The sequence below is a fragment of the Embiotoca jacksoni genome, unplaced genomic scaffold (genome assembly GCF_022577435.1).
Source record: "Embiotoca jacksoni isolate LCO1_2020_lvr unplaced genomic scaffold, fEmbJac1.0.p SCAF_4, whole genome shotgun sequence".
NCBI lineage: Eukaryota > Metazoa > Chordata > Actinopteri > Embiotocidae > Embiotoca > Embiotoca jacksoni.
The window spans coordinates 9,059,679-9,085,372 of record NW_027185392.1 but is presented as its reverse complement, the minus strand read 5'-3'; the positions used below and the strand labels follow the sequence as shown (position 1 = coordinate 9,085,372).

The following is a 25,694-nucleotide window of genomic DNA, read 5'->3' as shown; positions in this document are numbered from 1 at the left end:
ACTCAGGTCTTTAGCCACTTGCAAGCTGCAGAAAAGCTTTGAAATGATGATGGTGTGAATGCAGCAAGTCCAGCCAACAGAATCAATTAAGTAGTTCCCTGGAGACACAGAAAGCTTGAAGGCTGAGGAAAATACCTTTGGATATGATGTTTGTCACACATGAAAAATGTTTCACATCTGTCTGGCTCCTTTCATGCAGTCACAGGCAGAATTTCTCTTTACTTTACTGTCTTTAGATTTCCCTCACTGGTGTCTTAGCCCCTCCCACCACAGAACAGATGCAAGATAAGGAAACACATTTTTAGAAAAATGAGACATCCTTTCCTCTCAAGCGTCATCTAAAGTCAGTTTTCCTGATGACACAGTTGGATCATCTGCCAGGCATCTCTTCTGTGATCTTTTGATGACTTGCAGTTTGTATTTGTTTAGATAGGTACTGTCCAAATAATAATGATTACATTACCATTAGTTTTTTCTCTTTCCTTCCACAAGGCAAAACCTACATGCTTTCCCTGAAAATAAATAGTTTGAAGAATTAACACAAATACTTATAATCCTCCGGTCTATATAACCAGTTTGTTTTCGGCTTCACTGCTCAGGCACCACTGCAACTCTCAAGCTAATCTACAAATTATTTGTATGTATATTTTGTTATTTCATACCTTTACAGTGTCAAAGGTGATTTAATCGAAATAACACTAATGGAAAATGTATTTATTGTTACCGTACGACAAAGTCTCCGCTTCATCTTGACTATGACGTTGTCCACCATACAAGTTAAGAGGTTAATGACAAAATAATGAAACAGGTTTACGGTTCTTTTGATTTTAAGACCTTCAGTTACACCAAACTCCTCCACACACACACACACACACACACACACACACACACACATATTCTCCTTTCATCAGCTCTGCTCAGTATGCAAGGGTCCTGCTGTAACTAATCATGCGAGTAATGGCCCATGTAAGAACCAGCCGAGCACTGAAAACTGATGGGATGGATGGGGGGAATGAGTGACGGAGGTGGAGAAGAGTGTGGAGACACAGAGCGACCATCTTCACTCTCATCGAGCAGTAGAACGAGATTAATGACCCATCTACTGTACAGTGTGTTTGTGTGTGTGTGTGTGTGTGTGTGTGTGTGTGTGTGTGTGTGTGTGTGTGTGTGATGCTGTGAGGAGATGCACGACAGGCAGTCAATGAAAGAAATGAAGTGTGAAAAGCAGCAAAGATGCAGAGGAAGTGATTGTGTTCAGGATTGCACAGAAATGTGCAGGGAGTGGCTTATGAGTCAACACCTCCACCTGAGCATCAGACACATTCTGGTCTGTTTCTCAAATGCAGTATTTACCAAATGGTCCTTGACAGTCTTCATTTTTCTGAGTAATCTCTTTCGCTCCAAACATCTCGCTCTCAGACTAAAGTGAACATTGTTGTTGTCTCTCTGTTTGCTTCAAATCATGTTTCATTTCCACTCACAGTCTCTTTTATTTGTCTTTGTAGACCGTCTTTATCATCACTCTGCTTCTCTGGGGATAAAGTCAAGGATAGAATAATAGTTAGCAGAACACTTTGCGCCTGCGAGGCAGAAATACAGATTGGTTTTATTTCGTTTTAATTAGCGCTGCTTTACTTCTTCCAGAAAGGCCAAGCCATCAGTTGCAGATAAATCAGGTCGATCATATCTTAGCAACTGATTAGTTATTTTTAGTTGTGGTTTACATGTGATACATGTTGTTGCCACTTAAATAATCGTCTGAGATTCACAACAGCAAGTCCAAAGTCAAAGAGCGCAGGGGTGCGCATGTTTATGTATGCATGGCATTCAGCTGCAACTATGGCGTGTAATCACCTCAAAGCACAACGGAACAAAAGTAGCAACTTCAGAGCATGAATTTACCGGCACCATGGTGGAGTTTATGCATGAAAATATATGCAAATAAATTCTTTGAGTGAAATACATATTCATGCCAGAGATACAAAAGCCACATCATGTATTTAGAAACAGAAACATGACTTGAGCAGCTGAATTAGCAAAAGAAAAGAGCAATAGATCCAACAATGTTAAAACTTTTCCCCTGTTTCACTGCTAATCTGGACATGAAAGACATTCAAGGTGTTTGATCCCTGTGAGTTTTAACTTTCCCGCTGCGGAGAGGGGAAAGGGATCCTCCACCAAAACAAAACGACGACCACAGAGGCTCCACATTTCACTTCGGGAGATTTAAATGGAGCTCACTGCTGCAACACTGTGGTGTGCAGTTCGATAGCCACAAGTTTTGTGTTACAAGGACACCCTTCATCAGCTGTATCCTACATTCGAGAGCGCGGATAAGGTGCAGTGGCTGCTGCTGCAGTATTAGTGCACAATAGATGCAGGAAAGTTGTGCATCACATCTGTTATCTCTTAAAGGGAGAACATTAAGAAAACATACACACCTATTTTGATAAAATTCTTCTTTCATATTCACATGAGAACTAGTGTCCTTTAGAGTCTTACTCAAGGACACTTCGGCAGGAATCGACCGCCACCGTTGACGTTAATGGCCAACCTGCTCCATCACCTGAGGTGCAGCTGCTGCATGTGGCGGTGGGGCCTTTGTTGGCTATGAATGGTGAATGAACTAAACTTATATAGTGCTTTTAAACCTAAATAGGATAAACTGCTGCACAGTTTGCCTCCTATTTGCTCACCCAGCGGTGGTGGCAGAGCTGCCAAGGCAACACAGTGGCAATCAGCAGCAATGAGCTCTGTATGGATCTACTGAATGATTTGAAATAATGTTATATAGGATATATAAAGAGGACAGTCAAAAATAATTGATGTAACAACATTTTGTTTTTACTGTTAATGGCGCCATGGAGGTTTTTTTTCTCTGAGTGGGTCCCATTTTTATTTGTCTCGTAAACAACCACGAGGACAAAATATACGTTCCTGCCAACAGTTTCACTCTGCTCCAGGTGTCTACATTTGGCTGTCATACACCAAGAAATGTAGCAATGTACCAGCAAAGACAGAGAAGAAGAAAAAGACTGCAAGCTACTTCATACTGGATAGAAAATCAGTAAGTAAGAAAGAGATGCATTCAGCATACATGTTAGACTTGCATTTTGTTGATTAACAATCAGTATAAGTAGGCAATGAGAGTAATGGTATCGAACTGAAATTCAGTATAGCATGGCTGACATATAAGAACCTGAATCACGATGTGCAAAAATGCTGCTACATGAATGTAAATTTAAACAACTGCACAGGAGTTATGGCTGTGTCTCTCTTCTTCCGCTTCAACCTACCGTTGAACTGGGTGTGTTGGTGCCATATCCTGAGGAAGGCAGAGAGGCCAACGACCATCTACGACCGTCAGCCCTGAGAGAAGAGGGAAAAAGGAAAACATATGTTGGACATCGAAAGAATGAAAACTGTTTTTCTCTCTTACTTCTAACAGCCAAAAGTCACACATCAGTTTCTATTTTAGTTTCGCCAAACAACATAATTGGCAGTTATATTCGAGCAACTCCAACACCTTCACTTCCTTTTAATCTATCCAATTACACTTTTGCTCCTTTTTCTCCTCTTCCCTGAGGTCTCCTGCAGCCATCCCTGAGTATGACACTTGCTCTGAGAGAGAGTGATGAAGGGTACACGTCAGAGGTGAGTCCTGGCACCTCGCCTGATTCATACCAGCTCGCCGTCACACCTCAGACACGTTGGGAGCAAACCGGGACAAAGACATGCACTCTCATTTTGCATACCAGTGTGAGTGAGTGGGTGTCTTCCCTGTGAAGTTTCATTGTGTGCACTTGTGTAAAAATAATCCAAACAACAATTTCACTCCACTTCTTTGCACTCTTCTTGTACGGCTGCATGTGTGATTTATCGCGTGAAAAAGGAGGGATCCCAACCTTCGAGATGAGGCGAAGGAGAAGTGGGCCGGGCCGCTTGGTGAGAAGTTGCGCGGGCTGTCCAACGGACTGCTTCCTAATGGAATACAGATGGAGATAAGAGAGCATTAAACAGTAAAGTGGATTATCAGGAAAGACAATGAACCAAAATTCACTGTGTTTTCGGTGATGTTAATCTGAAAGTCAGCCCCATTTTATTTATGTCATTTCAAATAGACAACATAAAACAAATATTTGAGGGGAAGGACACAAATTTTGATCTTTGTGTATAAAGTCACAAACAGAACTAATGTAAACAACAACTGTGCTTTTTTACTGTAACACCTACTGTCAAGACACTTACAGGAAATGAGCCTGAGCCATCTGGTCATTGCTTTACTGAGCTTCTTCTGTAGCTTTTCCTTTTGTTAATATCCTTTACCTGTGTGCAGTGGTTTGTTGGTAGCGGTACCATGACAATAAAAAACAGATATGTGGCAACAAAAGTGGGAAAGAAGCAAACTGCAGGATAGCAAACATGGACGCAAACAATGAAACAAATGGAATTTTCTTGTCCGGCCTTGAGTTTTGGTGTAAATCGTGAAATGGAAACTGATTTTTTTTGTTGTCAATAAAAAACCTCTGTACCTTTAGGTTATAGTAATTTCCAACAAACATTTTTATTTGACTCGTGAAGCTGATAGTTTAATGGCTGAAAAGACTCGAGGGGAGACAGGGAGGGATGACATGCTGGCTGGAAATAAACCAGTGATGCTGCTGCATGTTATTAACTTTGCATCTTCTCTCTCCCACATTTTGTACTTTTTCTGCAGGTATCTCTAAACTTTTGGGAATTTTGGCAATGCAGAATATGCCTTCAACATTTTTATGGTGCTTGTGGTATTTGTGACTTTGTGGTAACTGCCCACCAGAACATAGTCTTATTTGAGTTTGCCCCCAAAAGTGTTTGTGTTTCCTGCTGCAAGAAGACACAGTTCATTACAGTTTACAGCAAAGTCTGCTGTCTGGTAACGATCAAAGTGGAAAAAAAAAAAAAATGCAGTTAAAATATAAGCGATCATCTGATTACAGTATTTATCAGAATGTGTTATAAAAGTAAGAATTTACGTTTGTTGACATTCACAATAAAAAAAGGAATTAATCACCTTTTTTTTTTTTTTTTTTTTTAAAAGCAAGTATTTCATATATAGTATATTACTGACCTATGTGTCCAGGCAGTGGTGAGTGCGGCCGTGGCAGCGTAGGGGACGTACTGGTCAGGATGAGGCTTTTCCGGTTACTGGTTCTGCAACTGGAACATAGATAATACAAAGAGCACTTCAGTGTTTGTCTTCATGACATCAATCAGTAGCTGACAGATGATCGTGGACACAGGCAACTCAGAGACCCCGAGGTTGACCCTCTGAAACCGACAACCAACTGTTGAATTTGAAAGGCGTGTTTTCTTTTTTTTAAATTGTCAAAATTAAAGTTGACCAGATATAAACTGTAAAAACAGAAATTATTGTTTGATTTTTTTTTTAATTTCCAACAGTTCTTGAACCAGTCATGTCCATTGAACACTTCTGTCAGTTAAATAACCAAATCTAAGCTGAAAACGGTGCTATATCATCGGAATCACATTATTCTATGTCCCATTTAAAAATTCTACAAAAATAAAGCATTTGCACGATTCAAATTCCATAAAAAAAAATAAAAATAATAATTTAAATTATTTACTCCTCAGCCCAACCATGAAGCTTCAAATGACTCAGCTGAGACACAGTCACGTGATAAAAGATTCAGCAAATTTTAGACAGACCTGCAGGCTGGAGCATGCAGAAGATAACTGTCTTATAAAGCATAAATTACATGTTTGAGTTCTCCCTACTTCTAGCCATGATTGTGCTGTTTCCATAGACAGGACCTGCTGGTGCTTTGAAAAATGAGCCCACAGTGATTGAAAATGTGAAAGGAGCAAAAAAGGCCTAGAAACCGCTTGGGGTTCAGAGGGTTAATGAACATACTGTCTGTGCTTTCTTGTGATCTTGGGTAAACGTATGGCCTACAGCATGATATATCTGGTTGTAAATGTGTATGCTTTTTTATCTTACGTATGTCTTTGTGTGTGTGTGTGCATGTGTCAGAACATAATACAGGACTTTATTGACCGGCCACAGGGGAGAGCAATGGAGCCACACAGATTTTTTTATTTCCTCGAGGTCCAGCCCCACAACGGCTGTTGCCATAGAATATAATGGCAGGAGTGATGGAGGGAAGGCGGAGAGGAAGAAAATGACCGGGGAGGACAGGTAATGAAGAACTGAAATTATTGAACCATAAAGACTTCACATGCTGCTGCTGCCACCACTGCATGTGTCATTGCACAATTTCACAAAGGAGCACACAGAAAGAAAAATCAGGTTTTTTTTGTCTTACATAACAGCTCATAAAGTGGGAAGTGGATTTTTCAGGTGTTGTTTTCATGTGTGGATTGGGTTCACTCACAGGCCTTTTATGTCTGTGTGTGTGTGTGTGTGTGTGTGTGTGTGTGTGTGTGTGTGTGTGTGTGTGTGTGTGTGCTTCACGGGAGCGGCTGTCAGACCAGATTTAGCAGAGCAGAACCACATCTGACAAACAATACAAGTTTGCTTCTTATTGCATCAGCCAGCTTGCTGCAACACATCTGTGCAAGGAAGTGCAGTAAATCATTGCACGCATCCAGAAACAAAAACACACACACGTCACACAGCACACGTTTGTTATTAAATGTAGCTAAAATAGCACACTGTATCTATACTCTACTGTATATGCCCATCATGCAGGACTCCTGCATCCCCTCATATCTCTCCCTCTTTTTGATGTGAGTTTTCGGTGGTTGTTTCTTGTTCTCTGAGACATCAAACCCCTGGCAAGATTTTATCAGTGGCAGTTCGCCTCTGTGGGCGCCAGCTGAGAAAGAGCTTGTACTCAACGTTGCAGAACAGAGGAGGAGCATATTAAAATATTTAAGGGAAATGCATTAGCTTTGGACAGAGAGCTGGAAGTGGCTTAGCACCATCAGTCGCTTCTGCTCTCAGAAAATGAGAACAGAGCAGTGATGGGGGGTGAAGTGACTTGAGTGCATTCAGTTATTTCCTTTGTGTCATTCTCCTCCTCTCCTGCAGTTATGCTCTTGAACCTGCCTGAAATCGACTTCAATTTCACATGAAGTCTCGAATAAAACCCAGCTTTTCATTACTGTTCCTTCTCAGGCAAAAGCTGTATCACTTGAGCATACGCTACTCGAGCGCCAGAACACATTCTTAGCTTTTGATTCATGATTCATCGTTTCTACAGCAGCTGCAGTCCACCAGCAGATCGTCAAATGGCAATGATTCACTTTCAGGTGGAAGTCTAACCACGAATTACAGGGAAAGAGCTTTAATCTTACCTGACTTTTTCTAGGCACTATTCTCAATAAATGTCTTCACCATCTTTTGATAACTCATCTTCATTTATTCTATTTTTCACCATCTAATGCTTTACTCTCATTCTCCTTTCTCCATCTCCCAAATTAACTTTCTGAATGATGAATAATTGAAATGTGTGAAGTCAAGAGAACTCATTCATCACCTCTAACTTCCCTTTACAGCATCATTCAGTGGACTAAACTGTTAAAGACAGAAACAGAATTAAAACTGCAAGCAGTGATATGCGGGCCCTCGCATGTAGCACGTCGGGGATCCAGCGGGTCGGGGCCGCCGGCTCCCCGACGTGCAGCACGCGAGGGTCTGCATATTCCCGCTTGCAGTTTTAATTTTTTTCTTGATCTTGTTCCTTTTTCTTCTTTAAAAAAAAAATTGCCTTTATTTAGCGGCTTTAACATCTTCAAAAACTCATGAAAGTTAGTGCCTGACACGTGCAAAGTTTTGTGAGGTTTGGAGCATCGTTTGACCTTAAACATCAACTTCCTGTGTTATGGCGAAACATCAAACTTAGCCGCATCGCCCTATATACTATATACTATATACTATATTAAAAAATGAGTGTATACTATATACAAAAATGACTTTTGGGTCACTTTTTGGACGACATGCTATAGTATGACTTTTTTTAAAAAATATTTCTGACAACATGCTATAGTATGACTTTTTCTGAACTGACATGCATGCCTCAAGTTGGGATCGAACCCAGTTACTCCTCACTGAGGCAACTGCTCTAACCACTGCACCACTGTCTACATGTCGTCCCAAACATGAAAAAAGTCATACTATAGTATTTCATTTCATTTAAATCCATAGAATTATTTAATCTAATTTAATTAAATTCAATTTAATTATTTAATTTAATTCAATTTAAATGAATCCAATTCAATTATTTTATTTTATTTACTTGTGTTTTATTCAATGTAATTATTTAATTTAATTGTATTTAATTATTTAATTGAATGGGAAAAAAAAACTCACTGTATGCCATCCAAAATATGACATAGAAGTCCTTCTATAGCATTTTATCCAAAATATGCCATAAAAGTCACATGAAATTTAAAAAAAAAAGTCATACTATAGCATGTCCAAATTATGAAAAACAAGTCATAGTAGTGAATGTCGTCCAAAATATGAAAAAAAGTCATACCATAGCATGTCGGACCTTATATAGACGGTGTGTGCCTTTCCAAATCATGTCCAATCAACTGAATTTACCACAGGTGGACTCCAATCAAGTTGTCGAAACTTCTCAAGGATGATCAGTGGAAACAGGATGCACCTGAGCTCAATTTTGAGTGTAATGGCAAAGTCTGTGAATACTTATGTACATGTGATTTTTTTTTAATTTTTAATAGATTTGCAAAAATTACATCAACTTTTTTCACGTTATCAATATGGGGTGTTATATGTCAAATTCTGAGGAAAAAAATAATTTAATTAATTTTGGGATAATGCTGTAACATAACAAAATGTGGAAAAAGTGAAGCGCTGTGAATAAATTCCGGATGCACTATATGTGTCACGTTTCGTGAGGTTTCAAGCATCCTTTGACCTTAAACATCAACTTCCTGTGTCACGGCGAAACATCAAACTTTGCCGCATTGCCATGGCGACGCCCTTTGACAAAGTCGCACAAACTTCTCAATATATCATCAGCCACATGTTAAGGCCATGCTGATTCAATTTGACGTGGATCTGATCAACTAGCGCGAAAAACCACGTAAAAGTATAAAAAGTGTCATTTCCAGTTGCCAGCAGGTGGTGCTATGACTATGACCAAATATTACCATACAGGTGTCTTCAGGGCTGGACTGTTATCATACATATAAAGTTTGGAGACGGTCAGTCCATGTACATAAGATTTACAGCAATTTGTAGTTTCATGGTGAGACGCTCAAAATGGCCACCATGCCACGGTCACACCCATCGACAAAAACAAATTCTTTTGGGCACTTTTAATCCCAAACATGTTAAGAGTGCACTGACTAAATTTCAAGTCAACACAATGAAGTGTTGAGTCACCAATCTGCTCCTTGGCATACTATGGACCAGCTGTTCTCACCTGATGTAGCCAAGTTTTTTCTGTCGTGACCCAAATTTTTGAAAATTTTGAGCCAGTCAAATTTATTTCACCAAAAAATAGTGCGGTAATACAAAATCCTTTCATGCAAAATATGAAATAAACAACAACAAAAAAGGGCGAAAATGTCCCAACATAAAAATCAAATCAAATGAATTTTTTTTTGTTTTAACTCCAGGTATTTACGCTTTTCAAACAAGTTTGAACCAGTGATGCTCATCAAGTTTCAAGAATCTAAATTTAACATGTAATAAAAAAAAATTAAAAAAAAAATCGAATTACATTTTCAATTTATCTACTGAGAACAAATCCTCATATAAGAGCTATAACTACAGACTTTACAATGTTAGTTCAGTTGCTACCGTTATGAAAACACTGGCAGCAAACAGCTAACGCACACGTCATTGGAAAGATATGCCCTTCAAAATAATAGCGAAGCATTACATATTCACAAGACTTCAAACGAGGTCACAGGGCCATTTTGAGTGTGTTGAAAAAAAGAGAAAAGAGAAAAGAACCACTCCGGTGAACTGGGTTTACACTATTCTCATAAGAAATGTGGTGTTCAGATGGGGCTGGATGAGAGGGCTGTCTATGTGAGCCTGCAATCCTCCATAGTTCAGCTGAGTTGAGAACTTTTCTCTGAGCATTTCTTTACATGTCACACACAATGATAGGATGTCAGTTGCACCATGCTGTACAGCTGAGTGGAAGCATTTGCATTTGTTATGTAATATATTTAAGTTTTCTCTTTTAATTACTGTCCTGTATCTGTCTGGTGGATGACATTACAAAGTAATGTATGCTTTTTGAATGTTGCTGCAAATACTTATTACAGCTTATCCATCCGTGTCCCTGATATCCATCTTCTAAAACTCTGTAACAAAGTGACAGAGCTCCTGTCTCAGAAAAAAGAAAAAAACAAAACGTATTAGAGCTGAAGAAACTAGTCAATTAATCAGGAACTACAATGATAACTGACTAATCATTTAAACATGTAAACTAAAAATGCCAATAAATTCCCAGTTGCAGCCTCTTGTGGAAGAATTTGTTGCTTTTATTTGTCCTGTGTATTCATCCACTGAATTTCTTTGTGTTTTGTACTGCTGGCTGGACAACTTGAAGATGCCACCTTGGGTTTGATATTTTACAGACTACATGATTTATATATTAATAGAGGAAACAATCAGCAGCAGATTGACCAGTAATGGAAAATAACCATAAGATGCAGCTCTATTGTGTGTTATATAGTGAGCAAATAAAACTGTGCAGAGAGGTTAATCTGTTACAATATTTTCCTAGATGTGACGTCTATGTTTTGTTATCTGTAAGACTAAACTTTCAAATTATAGTGTTTTCCCTTACCTAAGCAAGGTAAAACAGCTTATTTAAAGAGAAGTTCATATTAATGTCTCTCTTTCAATCGTGTCCGCTGTCTTGCCCTGAAATTCCCTCCTGATAATTAAGTAGCAGTCACCCAGTAAAGATTATAGAAGCTATAGGTGGCTGTCAGGGCCAACATGCTACAGTTTCACTTGACTGGGTAAGCTAAGGAGATAAGAGAGGTGGGCATGCTGGTGGAGGGAATACTTGTGTGTAAATGTGACTTTAAATCACTCTGTCACGGTTATGGCTGTGCAGCCTGGGCTCATCCTCCCTCAGTCGGGGAAAAAGGTGTGTGTGTGTGTGTGTGTGTGTGTGTGTGTGTGTGTGTGTGTGTGTGTGTGTGTGTGTGTGTGTGTGTGTGTGTGTGTGTGTGTGTGTGCGCGTCCGTGCGTGCGTGCGCGTGCGTGCGTGTGTGTGTGTGTGTAGGAGAGACATGGAAACAGTTAGTATGCTGTACGTTGGCATCTTTGAATCATAAATCTAAAGTTGCCTCTGGTTTAGTGGTCACATACAAACACATTGTCAGTTTATAGCCAAACAATCCAACACTGACATCATCTCCCAGCGTCTCTGTTGTCTGGCAGATGGTGACATTTGGATTCATTCAGTCATCCACTTGTGCATACATTAATTTTAAATAGAAAAAACACTGAAGATTTCCTTTAAAATATTCAAACTCTTTCAGATCCAATTAGGTTAATCAAGAACAAATTCTCTCTATACATAATGAATTGACCAAGAAGAGAAGAGATGAAGAGCAAAGATAGGGGAGAAGATGTAAAGGGAAATGTACAACGTTACCATGGCAACTCATTCAGAGTCACTCTCATTTGAGAGGCAAACAGTGACATCTCCAACTGTTTCCTGTTTTAACCAGTGCGCACAGTGAGGAACGGACGACTTGATTGAAATAAAATAACAACGGTGAGCGTCGGACTTAATCAGTTCTAATTAAGAAAAACAAAACATGATGTCATCCTGCACTCAACCTCACAGTCTGTTGTACAACTGAGCCAAAGAGGCTTTGTGTGTTTCTATGTGAATGCCAGTCTTATAATCCATCATAATCCATTGTGTAATCCATCATGCAGGCTCAATCTGTGTGTGACAGAGGAGTAGCGCTGAGGTGTGTGGTGCTGTCATTCAGACATTGTATGATTCACTGGGGTCAACGGTGCAGGCTGCTATCGTGTGGGCCGTCGCTGCTGACGGCCACCAGAGCTGATGAGAAAGCTGCGAGTGTGACACAATTTTTAATATGTGACGGAGAGGAAACGTGTGTGTGTGTGTGTGTGTGTGTGTGTGTGTGTGTGTGTGTGTTATTGTCAACTGCGTCTGTCTGAATCTGTCAAAAGCTGCAAAGCTATTAAATGTCTCTCGTTTGTTTTGCCAGACTCACCAAGTTTTTTCATGCAGGTGGTCTTAAGAAACATCTCCAGAACAACTAACAATGACAGCAGAGAGAGCAACAAGGAAGAAAGGGGGCAGCAACATAAGGAGATAGTATTTATGTCACTGTTTTTAAGCATTTCTGCAAACTCTTCACTAACAACACAAAACGTTCATCCTGAATGTATCTGTAAAATGTTCAGTCTGGACATGTTACAGTTCATTTCTCTACAAAATCTTCTCTCGGTATAGCTGAGGTTTTATTTTTTACATTTTCAGATTTTAGGGAAGAGTAAGGGAAAGATAAAGGACTTGTTTACGAGATCAAATTAATCTGCAGCGTAGACGTTGAATGTAAAAACAAGATTAAACGCTTTGATTAAAACATCAGTTTTTAGAAACCCTTAAAGCTGCACTAAGAAAACAGGTGATCCTCTGACCTAAAAAGCTGAAGATAAAGGGGAACATACACACCAGCTGATCAGCCCCTCAGCTCCTTCACAAACATTTAGTGATGTGGCAGGCACTTGGCAAAGTGCAGCCCAGTATCATGCAAAAATGTGTAATACACCCATCTGTCCACCAGAGGATACCATGTCACGTTTCGCCTCGCCTGGAGGTAAAAAGCACTTGCTTGAATGACCAGCGTTAAAAGATGGAGGTCATGTGACAAAGTACAGAGAGGGAAAAACTCCAAGTGGGGAATAAATCGAGGAGGTTGGACAGAACAGACTAAAGACTTTCATCCAGGAGAACGGTGTTCATAAGAAAGCTGAAACCAATGTAGATATATTTTAAGTATCGTAAGTTACATACATAGTGAAATACATCTAACTTACATAAACGTATGTTAAGTAACTTACATGACATATGAAACCTGAAGTAAAATGACCTATTTCAACTCAAACCATGACCTTTTCCTAAAGATAACCATGTGGTTTGTTGCTGTAACCTAAGGCAACTCCAGGCAAAGAAAAACGTGACACTGACACTATCTTCTGCTGCGATGGTGGGTGTACTACACGCTCTAGAGTGAGACGCTTTAATCTAGTCTCCCACTGATCACTCAGGTCCTCTCACACTGGTAAGAACAATGAAATACGGGGAGATTGCATTTAGTGTTTATGGTTCTCACCTCTGGAACAACCTTTAAACATCTTTAACATAAATCTTAAGACATACCTTTTTAGCTTAGCATTCTCTTAATCTTTATAAAGCCATTTGGATTCATCTTAACATATTTTACTATTAGTATGCCATATTACTAACACACTTTATATTGTCATTTCTTTATGTATATTTGTATTGCTGTATTTTCATTGTATTGTAAAGCACCTTGTAATGCCATTTTGCATGAAAGACACGTGAAAAATTAAGTTTGATTTGATTTTATATGGAATTGTAGTCTAATGGCCACATCCTGTACCACGACTCATCTTCAAGGGGTTCATCTTTTGACATGAACTGACAAGATGTCCCTCCAGCAGCTGCACCCGCAGCAGTGTTATTCCAAAGGAAATAGACACAACAAACTTAAAGCAAAGTTAACTGAATACAAACTAAAGTGTGACTGCACACAAGATGAGTGAGTGAGCGCACTAATAGAAACTAATGTACTCCAACATCATATTATTTAACTGTCTGCTGATGTATGTGGAATGTGAATGTAATGCACACAAGGTCAGAAAAGTCAACAAATTAATTGAGCGGTAAATGAGGAGAAAATGAACTATAAGGAGAACTGTGGTTTTTATCAGAGTGCTGGAGTGTCACCAAGGTTTAAATCAGTTGGATGGCTGCAGAATCCATGCATAATTATCAACAACTCTGCACTTCCCCTTTAACATGTTTAAGCCGTTTTATAGCCACAACTTTACTGTTTTTGGTTTTCTCTCATCAAACCACTGACCTCTGCCCTGCACCGATCAGACAGATCATGTCATTGACAAGCTAGTGAACATAGTGTGATTGATAGAGACTAAAAATGAGCTAAAAGAGAGTAAGTTGACAGAGACAACAATCCAAATGGGCTGGATGTTTACATAAAGACTAACTAACACTATTTCAAAACATTGTTATATAAAATGTCAGCCTTGTATTTACAGCGTGTTCTGTTGCCCTCATACATCTTTTAAAACTATGAGCATGGTCGGACCAGAGCTATTTGACCAGTGTTCAACCTTTCTGTCAGTCGACATGGGTTCATTCTCAGCTACAATAATTCAGATTCAGCTCACAACACGGAAGAGATGCATAATAATTAAATCAAAGGCTGGAAATGGGCAGGGGCTGACAGCACATCACATCAAGGAGGAGATCTGAATTCTGTGATCAGTGCCGCTTCTCTGCAGCCTTGTTATGTTTGCATATGAAATACTGTCCCTCACAATCCCAGTAATGTGCCTCTTGATCTCTTCCTCACCACACACTGCAAGAAGCTCCTGCACTTTACTTTCTTTACTATATAAAACATTCTTGTGGGCATCACATCTTTAATTGTCCTGCCACAGGTGTGTGTGTTTCACAGTGAAATCAAAAAGAGCTGGTTTGTGAAGCCATGTTGGACAACGGAGGTTGACCCTTTTAAACAGAAAATCATTGTAGATATAACCCTGGTTGAACCTTGGTGTAAATGACCAAAAAAGTCTCTGTAGCCAAAACTTAAAACTCTGTATGTACAGATGTACAAATGTACATTTAATGATCCGCCAGCTGTTTAAAAGGTCAACCATCCCATTCCAACCCTGCCTCTATGACGTGTAGTTCCTAAATTGGAAAACACTGCCAGACAACCTAATCCTTGCAACAGTTGGCATACCTCCAAAACTTATTTGCCAAAGAAACTTACAGGTGTACACTGTAAACATATTTTGTAAAAGACGGGGCTACATGGTGGCACAGCAATGCGAAGAGGATTAAATAGGACAATGTAACCGACAGGGAAAGAGTTTAAATCTCAAACGCAGACACACAGATGTGACAGCCAAAAACCCATGCCTCTGTCCCGCTCTCCAAATAATGAAAACCTGAGCTGTCACTGGTTGTGAAGCTCTGGTCAGCCCGCTGCGGGAGGGTCAGAGGTTAAATCTGTGGTAATGACTTGTGCAGAAGCTCTGACGAGCAACCATCTCCCTGAAGGCGTCTGACAGGCGTCGGGCCATTAGACTCTCTAACACTCACAGGCATGTGAACATACACACTAATAAAAATACACAGGGTCGGCCACCTAACACACTGCCCCAAAACTGTCCTAAACTGTTTATACTCATTACGACAATCAGAATAACGCAAGTAATAACATGAACATTAACACTTCTACAGGCACTGATACACTCTCTCGGCTGTAAGTTAACTACATAAAGTACCTGTGAAACCAAAAATTAGGCACAGATACTGTTGAATGTTTATCCTTCAAGGATAATTCAGGTTGATTAAAATTCAGGTCTTTTGGATATGAGGTACAGAACGCACCAAAGTAATTGTACAGATAAGACAGAACGTAACAGCGACAAAACAACACAGCTGGTAACCATGAAACTCAGGAGGTGATGTCATTGTGCAAAATGTAAAATGGTCTTGAAAAACTATTTATTAGTATCCGACATGTTCATACCTCCTTGACACCTTGACGCCTCGACCTGTATGAATAATTCTGTTCTGAAATAAAAAGTGAAGGAAAAATACAAGGATTCATCAAAAAAGACATATTTCATGATGGAACTCGAGGGCTGAGTGATTTTAAAATAATATCTATTTCAAGCTTTTCTAACCAACACTGCACTTGCAAATTTAAATTGCTTTTATTTTCAATTGGTTTAACACTAGACGTGAAGTTATGTACTGTATGATTTAAATAAGATATGTTTATAAAACCACTACAGCAAATTGATCTTGTTTCTAAATAAATAAAATAAAATCAGGCACTTCCAGTTGAGGTCCTTCCGGTGTTTAAACCAGTGAGTCAAAAGAAAATGACTTTTAGTACATGGAACTAGTTATCTATAGAAAATGGAAAAGTATAAGATATTACATTGGGGTGTCATCCTCCTAATTGATATCAAGGATCTTTGAACTGTTTACATTACAGTCAGCCAGCTGAGCACTTTCCTTCCACCAAACAGTCACTGAAAAAAAACCAGCAGTGCAGACAATTTGAATACAATTCGAACTAAACACAATCAATTAGAGGAGTGAGCCAATTCTGAATGAACTACCAAGACGGTCTAATTGCATGTAATGAAAGGACATCTAACTATCTGGTAGAGGGCTTTATGAACGTAGGTATCAACGTGCGTTTTCCCTTCCCATTGTGTGTGTGTGTGTGTGTGTGTGTGTGTGTGTGTGTGTGTGTGTGTGTGTGTGTGTGTGCGCGCACACTGCTGGACCATGACTGATTATCCATTTTCATGCACATGTCAGTGTGACACAGGTCTGACTGTGTGTGCATGTGCATGCCTAAAGTGTTTTATCTAGCAGATTATTAACTCTGTATTTGTGTGTGTTTGTTTGTGTGTGCGTGTGTGTTGTCTGTCAGTCAGTGGTGTCATCTTCTGCTCTAAGTGCTGACTCACAGGGCACACAGGACACCAGACCTTCCTGATGGTTACACCATCGATCCGTCCAGTCTCACTTCCTGTCAGGTGACATCTCCCTCTCTCCCTGCCTCTCTCTGTCTCTCCTTTGGGATATCTTAAAGGTGAGTGCATGTTTACAACTATGGGAAATGGGATGGAAGTAGATGAGACAAAACGCTGCCCCTTTAAAAAGCCTGTTTGTGCATCCTATTACGCAACATCCGCTCGTCTTACTGCTGTGGTCCGTAACCTCCACTGGGATCTGGATGGATCCCAAACTTGGGAAAGTTGCCAAATCGAGCCATGTGGGCAGATTTATCAAGCGTGAGGCGTTTAAATGGGGATTGAGAGGATGACTGAATGATGTTGACAGGCGGCAGATGAAAGAAAACAAGTGATGCTAAAAAAAAAAAAAAAAGATAAATTATGATAAAGATAAGACCGGGAGGAGAACACACGACAGGACTGTCTTGATAGTAGGGGTTGCTGTGGGTATTAGTCACATGGCCTTCTTGTTACTATGCCATGTAGTACAGAGAGACAGAAATAGAGGTTTTGCTGTAATTCCCCATGAAAGGGAGGCTAAAGTGAAGGAAAACAAAGATGACATAGCCAGTCAAAAAAAAAGTAACATACTTCGCTGCACAGTTGTAGCACAGGGGGAAAAAAAACGTCGTTAAAGAATGACGATGAACAGAGAAATGCAGGAAAAGGAGGCCACAGAAAAAAAATCACCCAGTCTTTTCAGCATGTTTGAAAAAATATTAATGATTTTGGAAATTCATGCAGTGACTGAGGGAGAATTCTCAGTTTACACAAGGCCTTGGTGCTAAGTCAAATACTGAAAACAGGTTAAATGTTTTATTGTGACTCCTAAATACAGTTGCTGATTATGCAATGAGCTGTTGTACGATTGAATAAGAAAACTGGCTGAGTGCCTACACTGCCGACCAGTTGGCTGAATGATTGACGTGCTGGCTGACATTCAGACCGACTTTCTGGCTGAACTTTGGGACTAACTGGCTCATCTGGATAGCTGATTTTGGGGCAGACTGACAAAGTCCCTGACTGATAAACAACAAAGCAACGGTGAAGTCTGTCGAGGCCTGGAGCTGTTGCAAATCTACTCACAGAGGAGTCCAGCTCCCACCCAAATGAGACTGGCATTACATGAGCTGCCAGGTTCTCATGACCACACTGGCTTGGACTGGTTATTCTAAGACATACAGTACAGCCTTGTTGTTTTGAGTTGTGCACATTTTAAAGTTGTAAACATCCTAAGACTTCCCACCATAGCCATCCATTGTGTTAAGACGTCTGGCCACCTCACAAAAGTGTTTATTTATCACCAAGTACCACCGTACTGCTGTTGGACAAAAGCAAAAATAGAGGGCACAAAAACACGTCCATTTCTGGGTAAAATAATTAAAGCTGCAGATATGTTGGCGGGTGATGCATTCAAATGCTACGGTTATTTCTGGTAAATGTGGAATGGGAGTGTATGATTTGAAACAACATTACCCTTATGAAATTCAGGTGCTACACAAGTAAGAGCAATAAGATGTAAGATTACTATTTGTTAGAGTAATAAGGGAAGTATGTGTGTTTGGCAAAATGTTTAAATATTCCTTTGATTACTTGGAAAAAACAAATCTGATAAACTGACATTTACCGATAGTGGTTTTTTTTTTTGTTTTTTTTTTTATCACAGAAGTAAAGTGAAAGCACAGCTAAGCCTCCTATTCACAAGAAAGTGTAATGTTGTGGCCTCTAAAGACTCAGCACAATCAGGACTCACAAACAGAACCCAACAGGACACAATAAACATCCAGACGTCTATTTTAGTCACATCTCTTCTCTCTGGTTGAAGGTGTTGTCAGATGTCCTCTAAAGGTGTGAAAGTGGATCCTCGGGCAGAGTGATGCAGCAGGAAGTTGAGGGAGTGCAAAAAAAAACCTTTCTGGATCTTTCTGCATGCATGTGTCTACCGGTCTCTCGTTTGCTGGTTTCCTGTATGTATGCATCGCTATCTCCTCCACCGTCTCTCAGTGGCTGTGTCAGCTCTCTGCAGTAACTGTATGTGGAGACCTGAGAAGTGTTCTGAATCACTTTGTTCCCACCGTGACCTCATTTGCAGAAAACGATCTGTAGCCATCACCTCATAAAGACTAAAAACACTTCTTTCAGGGAGAAGAACTCATTTACATAAATGGAGTCTTGCATCATATCTGACAGACATTAAAAAAGATGAGATTATGGATCCCGCACTTGGATTCAGAAATAATCAGGGGCAGAGTGCCTATTACTTAAAATAAAGATAGCAGTCGGAAGCTCAATCAAATATAATGTCTGGTATAATAATAACGCTTTTAAACAAACTTTAAGTAACCGCAATCTGTTCGACTGTAAATGAAACAGTTTTGAAATTCTGTTACCAAATGGCTTTTCACTGAGATTTGCATGTTGTAAATATCGTACTTTAACCAACGAACAAATACAAACAAAAATGTGGTGCCTTGTGACTGGGGATAGAAATGATCACTGAAGTGTGGTGTGCATTCATATGTATGAACAAAAGCAGAGTATCACTTTAAAAAAACAAAGGAGGCAGCAGCTTCAGATGTCACCTTGACAATAAAGCTGAAATAACAACAACTATTTCACATTTGACAGAAAAAACAAACATCCAGCTTTAACCACATCCCCTCGTCTTTCTCAGCACAAAGAGTTGTCATGGAGATAGCTCAGGTAAGGCTGGAGAAATACTTGTTTTGAACTACTTTTTTGCGTGTACATGATAGCTGCCTCGCGCATCATGTCTTTGTTGCAATTTCCACATGAAAATTAGGGGCCGTACAGAGATGTGATAGGGTCAGTGGGGACGAAAGCAGCAACAATGGTGAAAAGTTTGGAGGACAAGTTATGAGACCAAGTACGCAAATACCCACAACTGTATGATATGTCATTACCGCTGTGAATCATTGGTACACTGAGACCAATTTTCTCCAAACTAATACAGTAATGTCGATATATCTATTGTTTACATTATGAGAATTCAGAGATTCTATTCAGATCCTTCGTTCTTTGGTGTGCCCTCTCGCCCACTCCTCCAGTACAACAAATACAAAAAACAAATACATCACCCCAACAGTTAGTCAGCTGGGTAATTGCCTGTGAGAAACATTTGAAAGAGAACCTAAGAAATCCGAAGAAAGGTCAAGAAGAGTCTGAAAGCATTGAGATGGTTTACTGGACAAGAATGAGCACAGTCATCCTCCTCAACTCCAATTACACTTTTCAATACTTCTGCATGTTGTGAATTAATATTCAAACTGGTTATTATAAATTCTTTATGGTCACATTAGCACAATGAGATGACACTAACTGCCTGACAGAGGTCCTTATGCATAAAACTAATAATTCCAAAGCTTTTCGTAATAATAAACGACCTTAAGAAAAACTATATCTATCTGGAAAATGTTTTTTTCAGGAGACTAAAGGTCATTCTCATGTTGCCACGTTGTCATTAACTCAGGGCTGTACAGGATGAGTTGTGTTATCATGTCATCGTAATATCTGAGATAAGCCACAAACAGTCTGTGTGTTTTGGTTCGGGGTAGCCTGAACACCAGCCAGCAACAGATGGTGCTGTCATGGTACAAACAACAGGCGTAGAGCGTGGAGAGGAGTTTCCGTGTTTAATGCTGCACGTTTTTCTGTAGCGCCCTTCCCTCTAGAGCTCCTTTAAAAAAAAAAAAAAAAAAAAAAAGCTGCAGCTCAAACACTAAACGACACTGAATCTACAACATCCATCTTCATCTGCTGCTGCAAGGAGGCAGATAAGCATGCTTCAGTTTTTAACCATGTGTGCGAACAACGGACAAAAATATCCGCCCTTCATTCAGCTACGTCTAAAAGCCATAACACAACTGACTGAGTGATTCACTGTAACTCTGCTTCATGTGTTGACGCTCAAGTAGATAATTGTGGTACCTACTTATGTCGGCGTGTCAGGTCCATCATCATAATGTAAGCTGTAAAGACCAACAGTAGATGTGTACAAAATGAAAATTCTACATGTCCAATGTAGTCTGTTGTCTTGTTATTCATACTATAGGCTAAATAAGTGAAAGGGAAACCTGTTTTTTATGATAACTCTCCTGAATTACAGGGTTTTTTTTTCTATGCCTCACATGTAAAAACTAAACATTAGCGCTGTGTGCTGCATGTGAGTGGGATGAAATGTCCTGTGTGTTGCTAATGAGAGGGATCTTATGAACTGTGCATCATGTATGAGAGTAATGATGTACATGTGTGGGATAATACTGTATGTGTGAGTGAGATAATAAAGGGCCTTCTTCGCTTGTTTGTCATCTGGCTTCAGTCCTTTAATTCTCCTCGAGTTTGTGTCTGTCTCTCTTTCATGATCTCACAATCCAAAGCAGCAAACCAGCAGGGTTTACCTTCAAGTGGTGAAAACAAGTAAGGCAGAAGGAAGCAGTTAAAGACACAGAGTCTATCGTCATGGGCTCGGTTAACCCCGGTGGGCTACCCTTAAATGTAGACTGAGACACTACCTCAGGCTCTGCCTTTCATCCCACCCCACTCTAGTCTTCCTGTAGCTCTGCTGCTGCCTCATGCTCTCTCTCTCTCTCTCTCTCTCTCTCTCTCTCTCTCTCTCTTTTACTCACACACTTTTACTGTCTTCCTGTAGCTCAATCTGTTTGGATTGGACACAAAAGCATTATCTCTTTTAATTGCTGCGGCCAGCCAAGAAAGCACATTCAGAGAATCCAGGGAAGCAGAGAGCGAGAGACAGCAAGATGATTAAAAAAGCAGAGCAAAAGAGGAAGCAGGGATAAATGATTTGATGATATTTATAACACAGAATTAGGGATGGGTGAACATTTTCCAATGCTGGTGCTGATACAATATTTGAGTTTCAGCACCAGTACCTAAACAACACTTTACTTGAGAATTTTAAACATGTTTTTCTGCAAGAATTTTGCCAAAATATAATACTGTCTTAAACCGGCAAATTTGTTGTGTGCATCTAATCAAAGCGGAAGTAAACAAGATTATGAATCCAACCAGACATTTGATGCCAACTTTCTTTTGGTCAATGACAAATAACCAAACAAACATACTGACTCAGAGTTGCTGGTCATATTAATACTTACTGCTGAAAACACTTCATCAATTTAGGTTTCAGTGTGTGGGATGTCGGGGGATCTATTGGTAAAAAGGGAATGTAATATTCATAATTGGTTTTTATTAGTGTATACTCATCTCAAACTGAAGCCCGTGTTAAACTGAGATCCTGCAAAACTGTCACGAGGAAGATCCCTCATCATGCCTATTTTTAACACCAAACCAAAGCCAGTGTCATGTCGCCCCTTTAGATAGCATGCTGGCGTTCCTGAAGCAGAGTTGTGAGTTTGGGTCTCGTAGCGCGCTATGCCAACTTTGAGTGTCGGTGTAAAAGTGGAACCAGCCTGGTGCCTCAATGGCGGAACAACAATTGCCCCACTCCATATTATACCTTTTGTACAGAGTGGCGAGGCAAGTCATTCCCTCCTTGGCTGTATTTTCTTTACATCAGAACGAACCCTTCATATCATTCACAGTCGGGGGCAGCAGTGGCTCAGGTGGTTTAGCAGTTAGCCTACTAATCATATGGTTGGTAGTTCAATCCCCAGTTCCTCCTGTCTACATGCTGAAGTGTTCTGGGGGCAAGACACTGAACCCCAAGTCGTTCCTGATGGCAGGAGAGCAGTTTGATGATGTGTGAATAAGTGAATGAGAAACAGTCTGAAACCGCTATGGTGATGAAGGACTATATAAGTGCAGACCATTTATCTTTTACGATTTAATTACATCAGGAGCAGGTCCTCTTTCACTAAGCTTGTTTCTACAGTAGCCCAGAAGGGACAAACTGGGTTCTTCAGTGTTTTTTCTAAGTTTCGCTGCCGTAGCTTCACCATGGACATTTGGGGAGAATCTACAACCAAGTGCAACCATTTGGTTACACTAAATCCTACACAATGCTCCTTTAAATAACAAATCGACAGAAAATCAACAACAACTTTCATAACTGATTAATTGCCGAGCAAAACATTAGGTTCAGCACCAAAATCCAAATATTTTCTGCTTTCATCTTGTTGAATTTGAGCATTTGATGATCTGCTTTCTACTGTCAAGCTAAACATGTATGAATAAAAAAATACAAATTTCGAAAAAAAAAAAAAAATCGTCCAACCCAACAGTAGTCATAATCTCCACACAAGAAGGATATAGATTATTATGTCAACCTGCGGACCACATGATCAAGAAAAGAGAGACCTTTGCAGCAGACAGCAGAAAAACAATGGAAAACAGCAAATACATGTGTGCAGACTCCTATACAAACACACGTTTAAACAAACCTTCTCGTGTACACACATGGTCTCCCATAAATACATACAGTCAATGTGGTGGCCTACAGTTTGAATGAGGGAGCCATTGCTCCCATATACAACGTATCCTGCTGTTCATTCCCTGCAAAGTGGGAGCAACAGTGAAGACTCAGACTAATCCCTCTGTGATCAGATGAGATGAAGACAGCAAACGGCAGGAAGGACTAAAGGGTCTGTGCAGACTGTACATGAGAGGAGGGGAGAGGAGAGTAAGGTGATGTAAGGGACATAAAATAAAGGCAAGAGTAAAGGTAGAAAAAGAGGAAAGAACTGAAGAGAGGAAGAATGAGGAGTTGTGCCAAGCAGACAGCACTGTAGTACTGCCCACTGTTGGCTCTCTGCTACACAAGCACTCCCTGAACACTGAAAATAATGCTTTCACTTCATAATGCTATATCTGACACACAGGCTGCTAACCCAGCACACACATACCTTCAGTGTGTGTGAGAGAGAGTCCAGCTTACAAACCATTATCTAAAGCAGACAAAATCTTTCATCATATGTGCATCAGTACCATAAAGCTTAACACGGGTATAAATGCACGTCTAACAAGTCTATTACTGTGGTATATTAGATACACACACACACACACATAGCAAACACACATATAATATGCATAACAAAACAAATTATGCACTTTAAAAAATGCTCCATGCATACCTGTCAGATGTAAGAACATAGAAGCACCTCGTATGTGCACATATGAATCTAAAGACACACACAAGTGCGCATACCATATTGCTGAAGCTAAATGGAGACAGGGAGACAACTGTGAGACAGCGTGATAGCTGGCAGGGACAACGGAAACATAGTGGAAAAAAACACAAGCACCTCCTCCGATGAATCAACACATACGAACAACAGCAGGGCACCACACCGGTCACAAAGACTGCACGTTGACAGATTGTTGCCATTTACCTTTTTGTGCGTCGAAACATGTTGCTAGCAGCAGAGGCTGTGTTGGCAGATGAACATGAGAGCAGCTGAGCCTCCACACGTACACACACAGAAACAAACACACACAGACGCAGGCAGGCAGTCAAGAAGCAGCGATTACGCTCCACGCTGGCATGTCAGCTTCCTCTGGCCAGTGAAACACACACATCCACACACACTCTCTCGCTCTCTCTCTCTCTCTCTCTCTCTCTCTCTCTCTGATGCCTCGCTGTGACTCTCACGTGAGTACGCCTTCAGGAGTGTGTGCAAGAGAGAGAAGAAAAATGTGCAAATGTCATCTGTGTTACAGATGGAGAAAAGGAGAATTTAAGTGAGGAGACGAGAGGGAGGAAGAGCAGACAGAGAGAGGGAACGGGCTGCCGAGCATCCCGCTCAGAAGGAGAGAGGATTGTGGGGCTGCTTCTCAAGGGTATCGTGCCAAGCCAGGAAGTGTACAGCGACAGAGCGGGTGGGGGGGGGGGGGGGGGGGGGGGGGGGGGGGGGAGATGAGAGAAGGGGGAGGGGGGTGAGCTCAACGCAAGTAAATGCAGTACGAGTGAGAGAGAAAGAAACAGCATGTGGGAGAAAGCAAGCGAGACGGCTAGAGAGACAGAGTGAAAGCCAATCAGAGGCGGCGAGATGAGGGAGCAGTGAACTGAGGACTAATGTGAATGACAAAACAGACAGAGACAGAGAGAGAGAGGGGAAGGACACTGCAAGGTGTGCTGTTCAGTGTGTTTCTGTGTATGTTACAGTTTCTAGATGAGCATTATCATACTGGCCCTGGCATCATTTAAAAAAAAGATCATTAGAGGACATGTAATGTAAACCTTATTACGTTTTTTTAGTGACATAATGAAGAAATGTTGTTCAGTTTTGTATTTGGCATGGAGTAAATATGTTGTGCATTTCTCCAAACCATTCCAGCGCATCTACTTGAAGCGAGAAGAGAATTAAACGTCTTAGGGTAATGTTTGGGCACACATATAAATGCTGTTTTAGTTTACTGAAAACTATCGTGCCCTGTTGCTTTAGGGAAATAGTTAGCATCTTGTTAAATAAAACTGTAATATTCAAAGATTCATATGTTCAGTAGGAGCTAATGTGCCTGGAGTGCCACAGTCAGTGCAGGTAAAGACGGAAAGCCTTGAGAGGCAGACAAACAGTATTGACTGAGTTTTTCACGGGCTGTATTGATAGTATGAAAAATGTAGCCTTATCCACGGAGCACACAGAAACACACAGAAACACGGTGACATTTTTTCTAAGATGTGAAATGCCACATTGCATGAGCTCTGGCATCATCTAATTGTCCTAGATATCACAGGAGCTGCTCTGCAATGGCCAGCCAAGTCTTTTCTCTGTGTGCGCGCGTGCATACGTGTTTCGTCCGGCCTTCTTCCCTTTGAAACAAGTCCACCAAATGTTAAAGCTGACGTGGGGTGACAGTTGCACAGTAGTGCTGAGGGGAGTAATTCAATAATGGATGCCGTCTCTAATGTGGGAGTCTGGATGGATAA

General features: G+C 40.4%; 1 protein-coding gene across 3 annotated transcripts in view; it reads right to left on the bottom strand.

Moving 5' to 3' along the window:
* LOC138209597 (microtubule-associated serine/threonine-protein kinase 1-like) overlaps window positions 1–25,694 on the bottom strand; it is a 77,207-nt gene that overhangs the window by 36,953 nt on the left and 14,560 nt on the right. For 2 of the 3 annotated variants that reach the window (XM_069168284.1, XM_069168285.1), the window contains exons 3-5: window positions 5,108–5,196; window positions 3,906–3,981; window positions 3,297–3,369 (exon numbers count right to left, since the gene is read on the bottom strand). In XM_069168284.1, the coding sequence (XP_069024385.1) occupies window positions 3,297–3,369; window positions 3,906–3,981; window positions 5,108–5,196 (238 nt within the window). Of the gene's footprint in view, window positions 1–3,296; window positions 3,370–3,905; window positions 3,982–5,107; window positions 5,197–24,156; window positions 24,557–25,694 lie in introns of those variants that run through there. The other variant, XM_069168286.1, reaches the window with a different exon arrangement.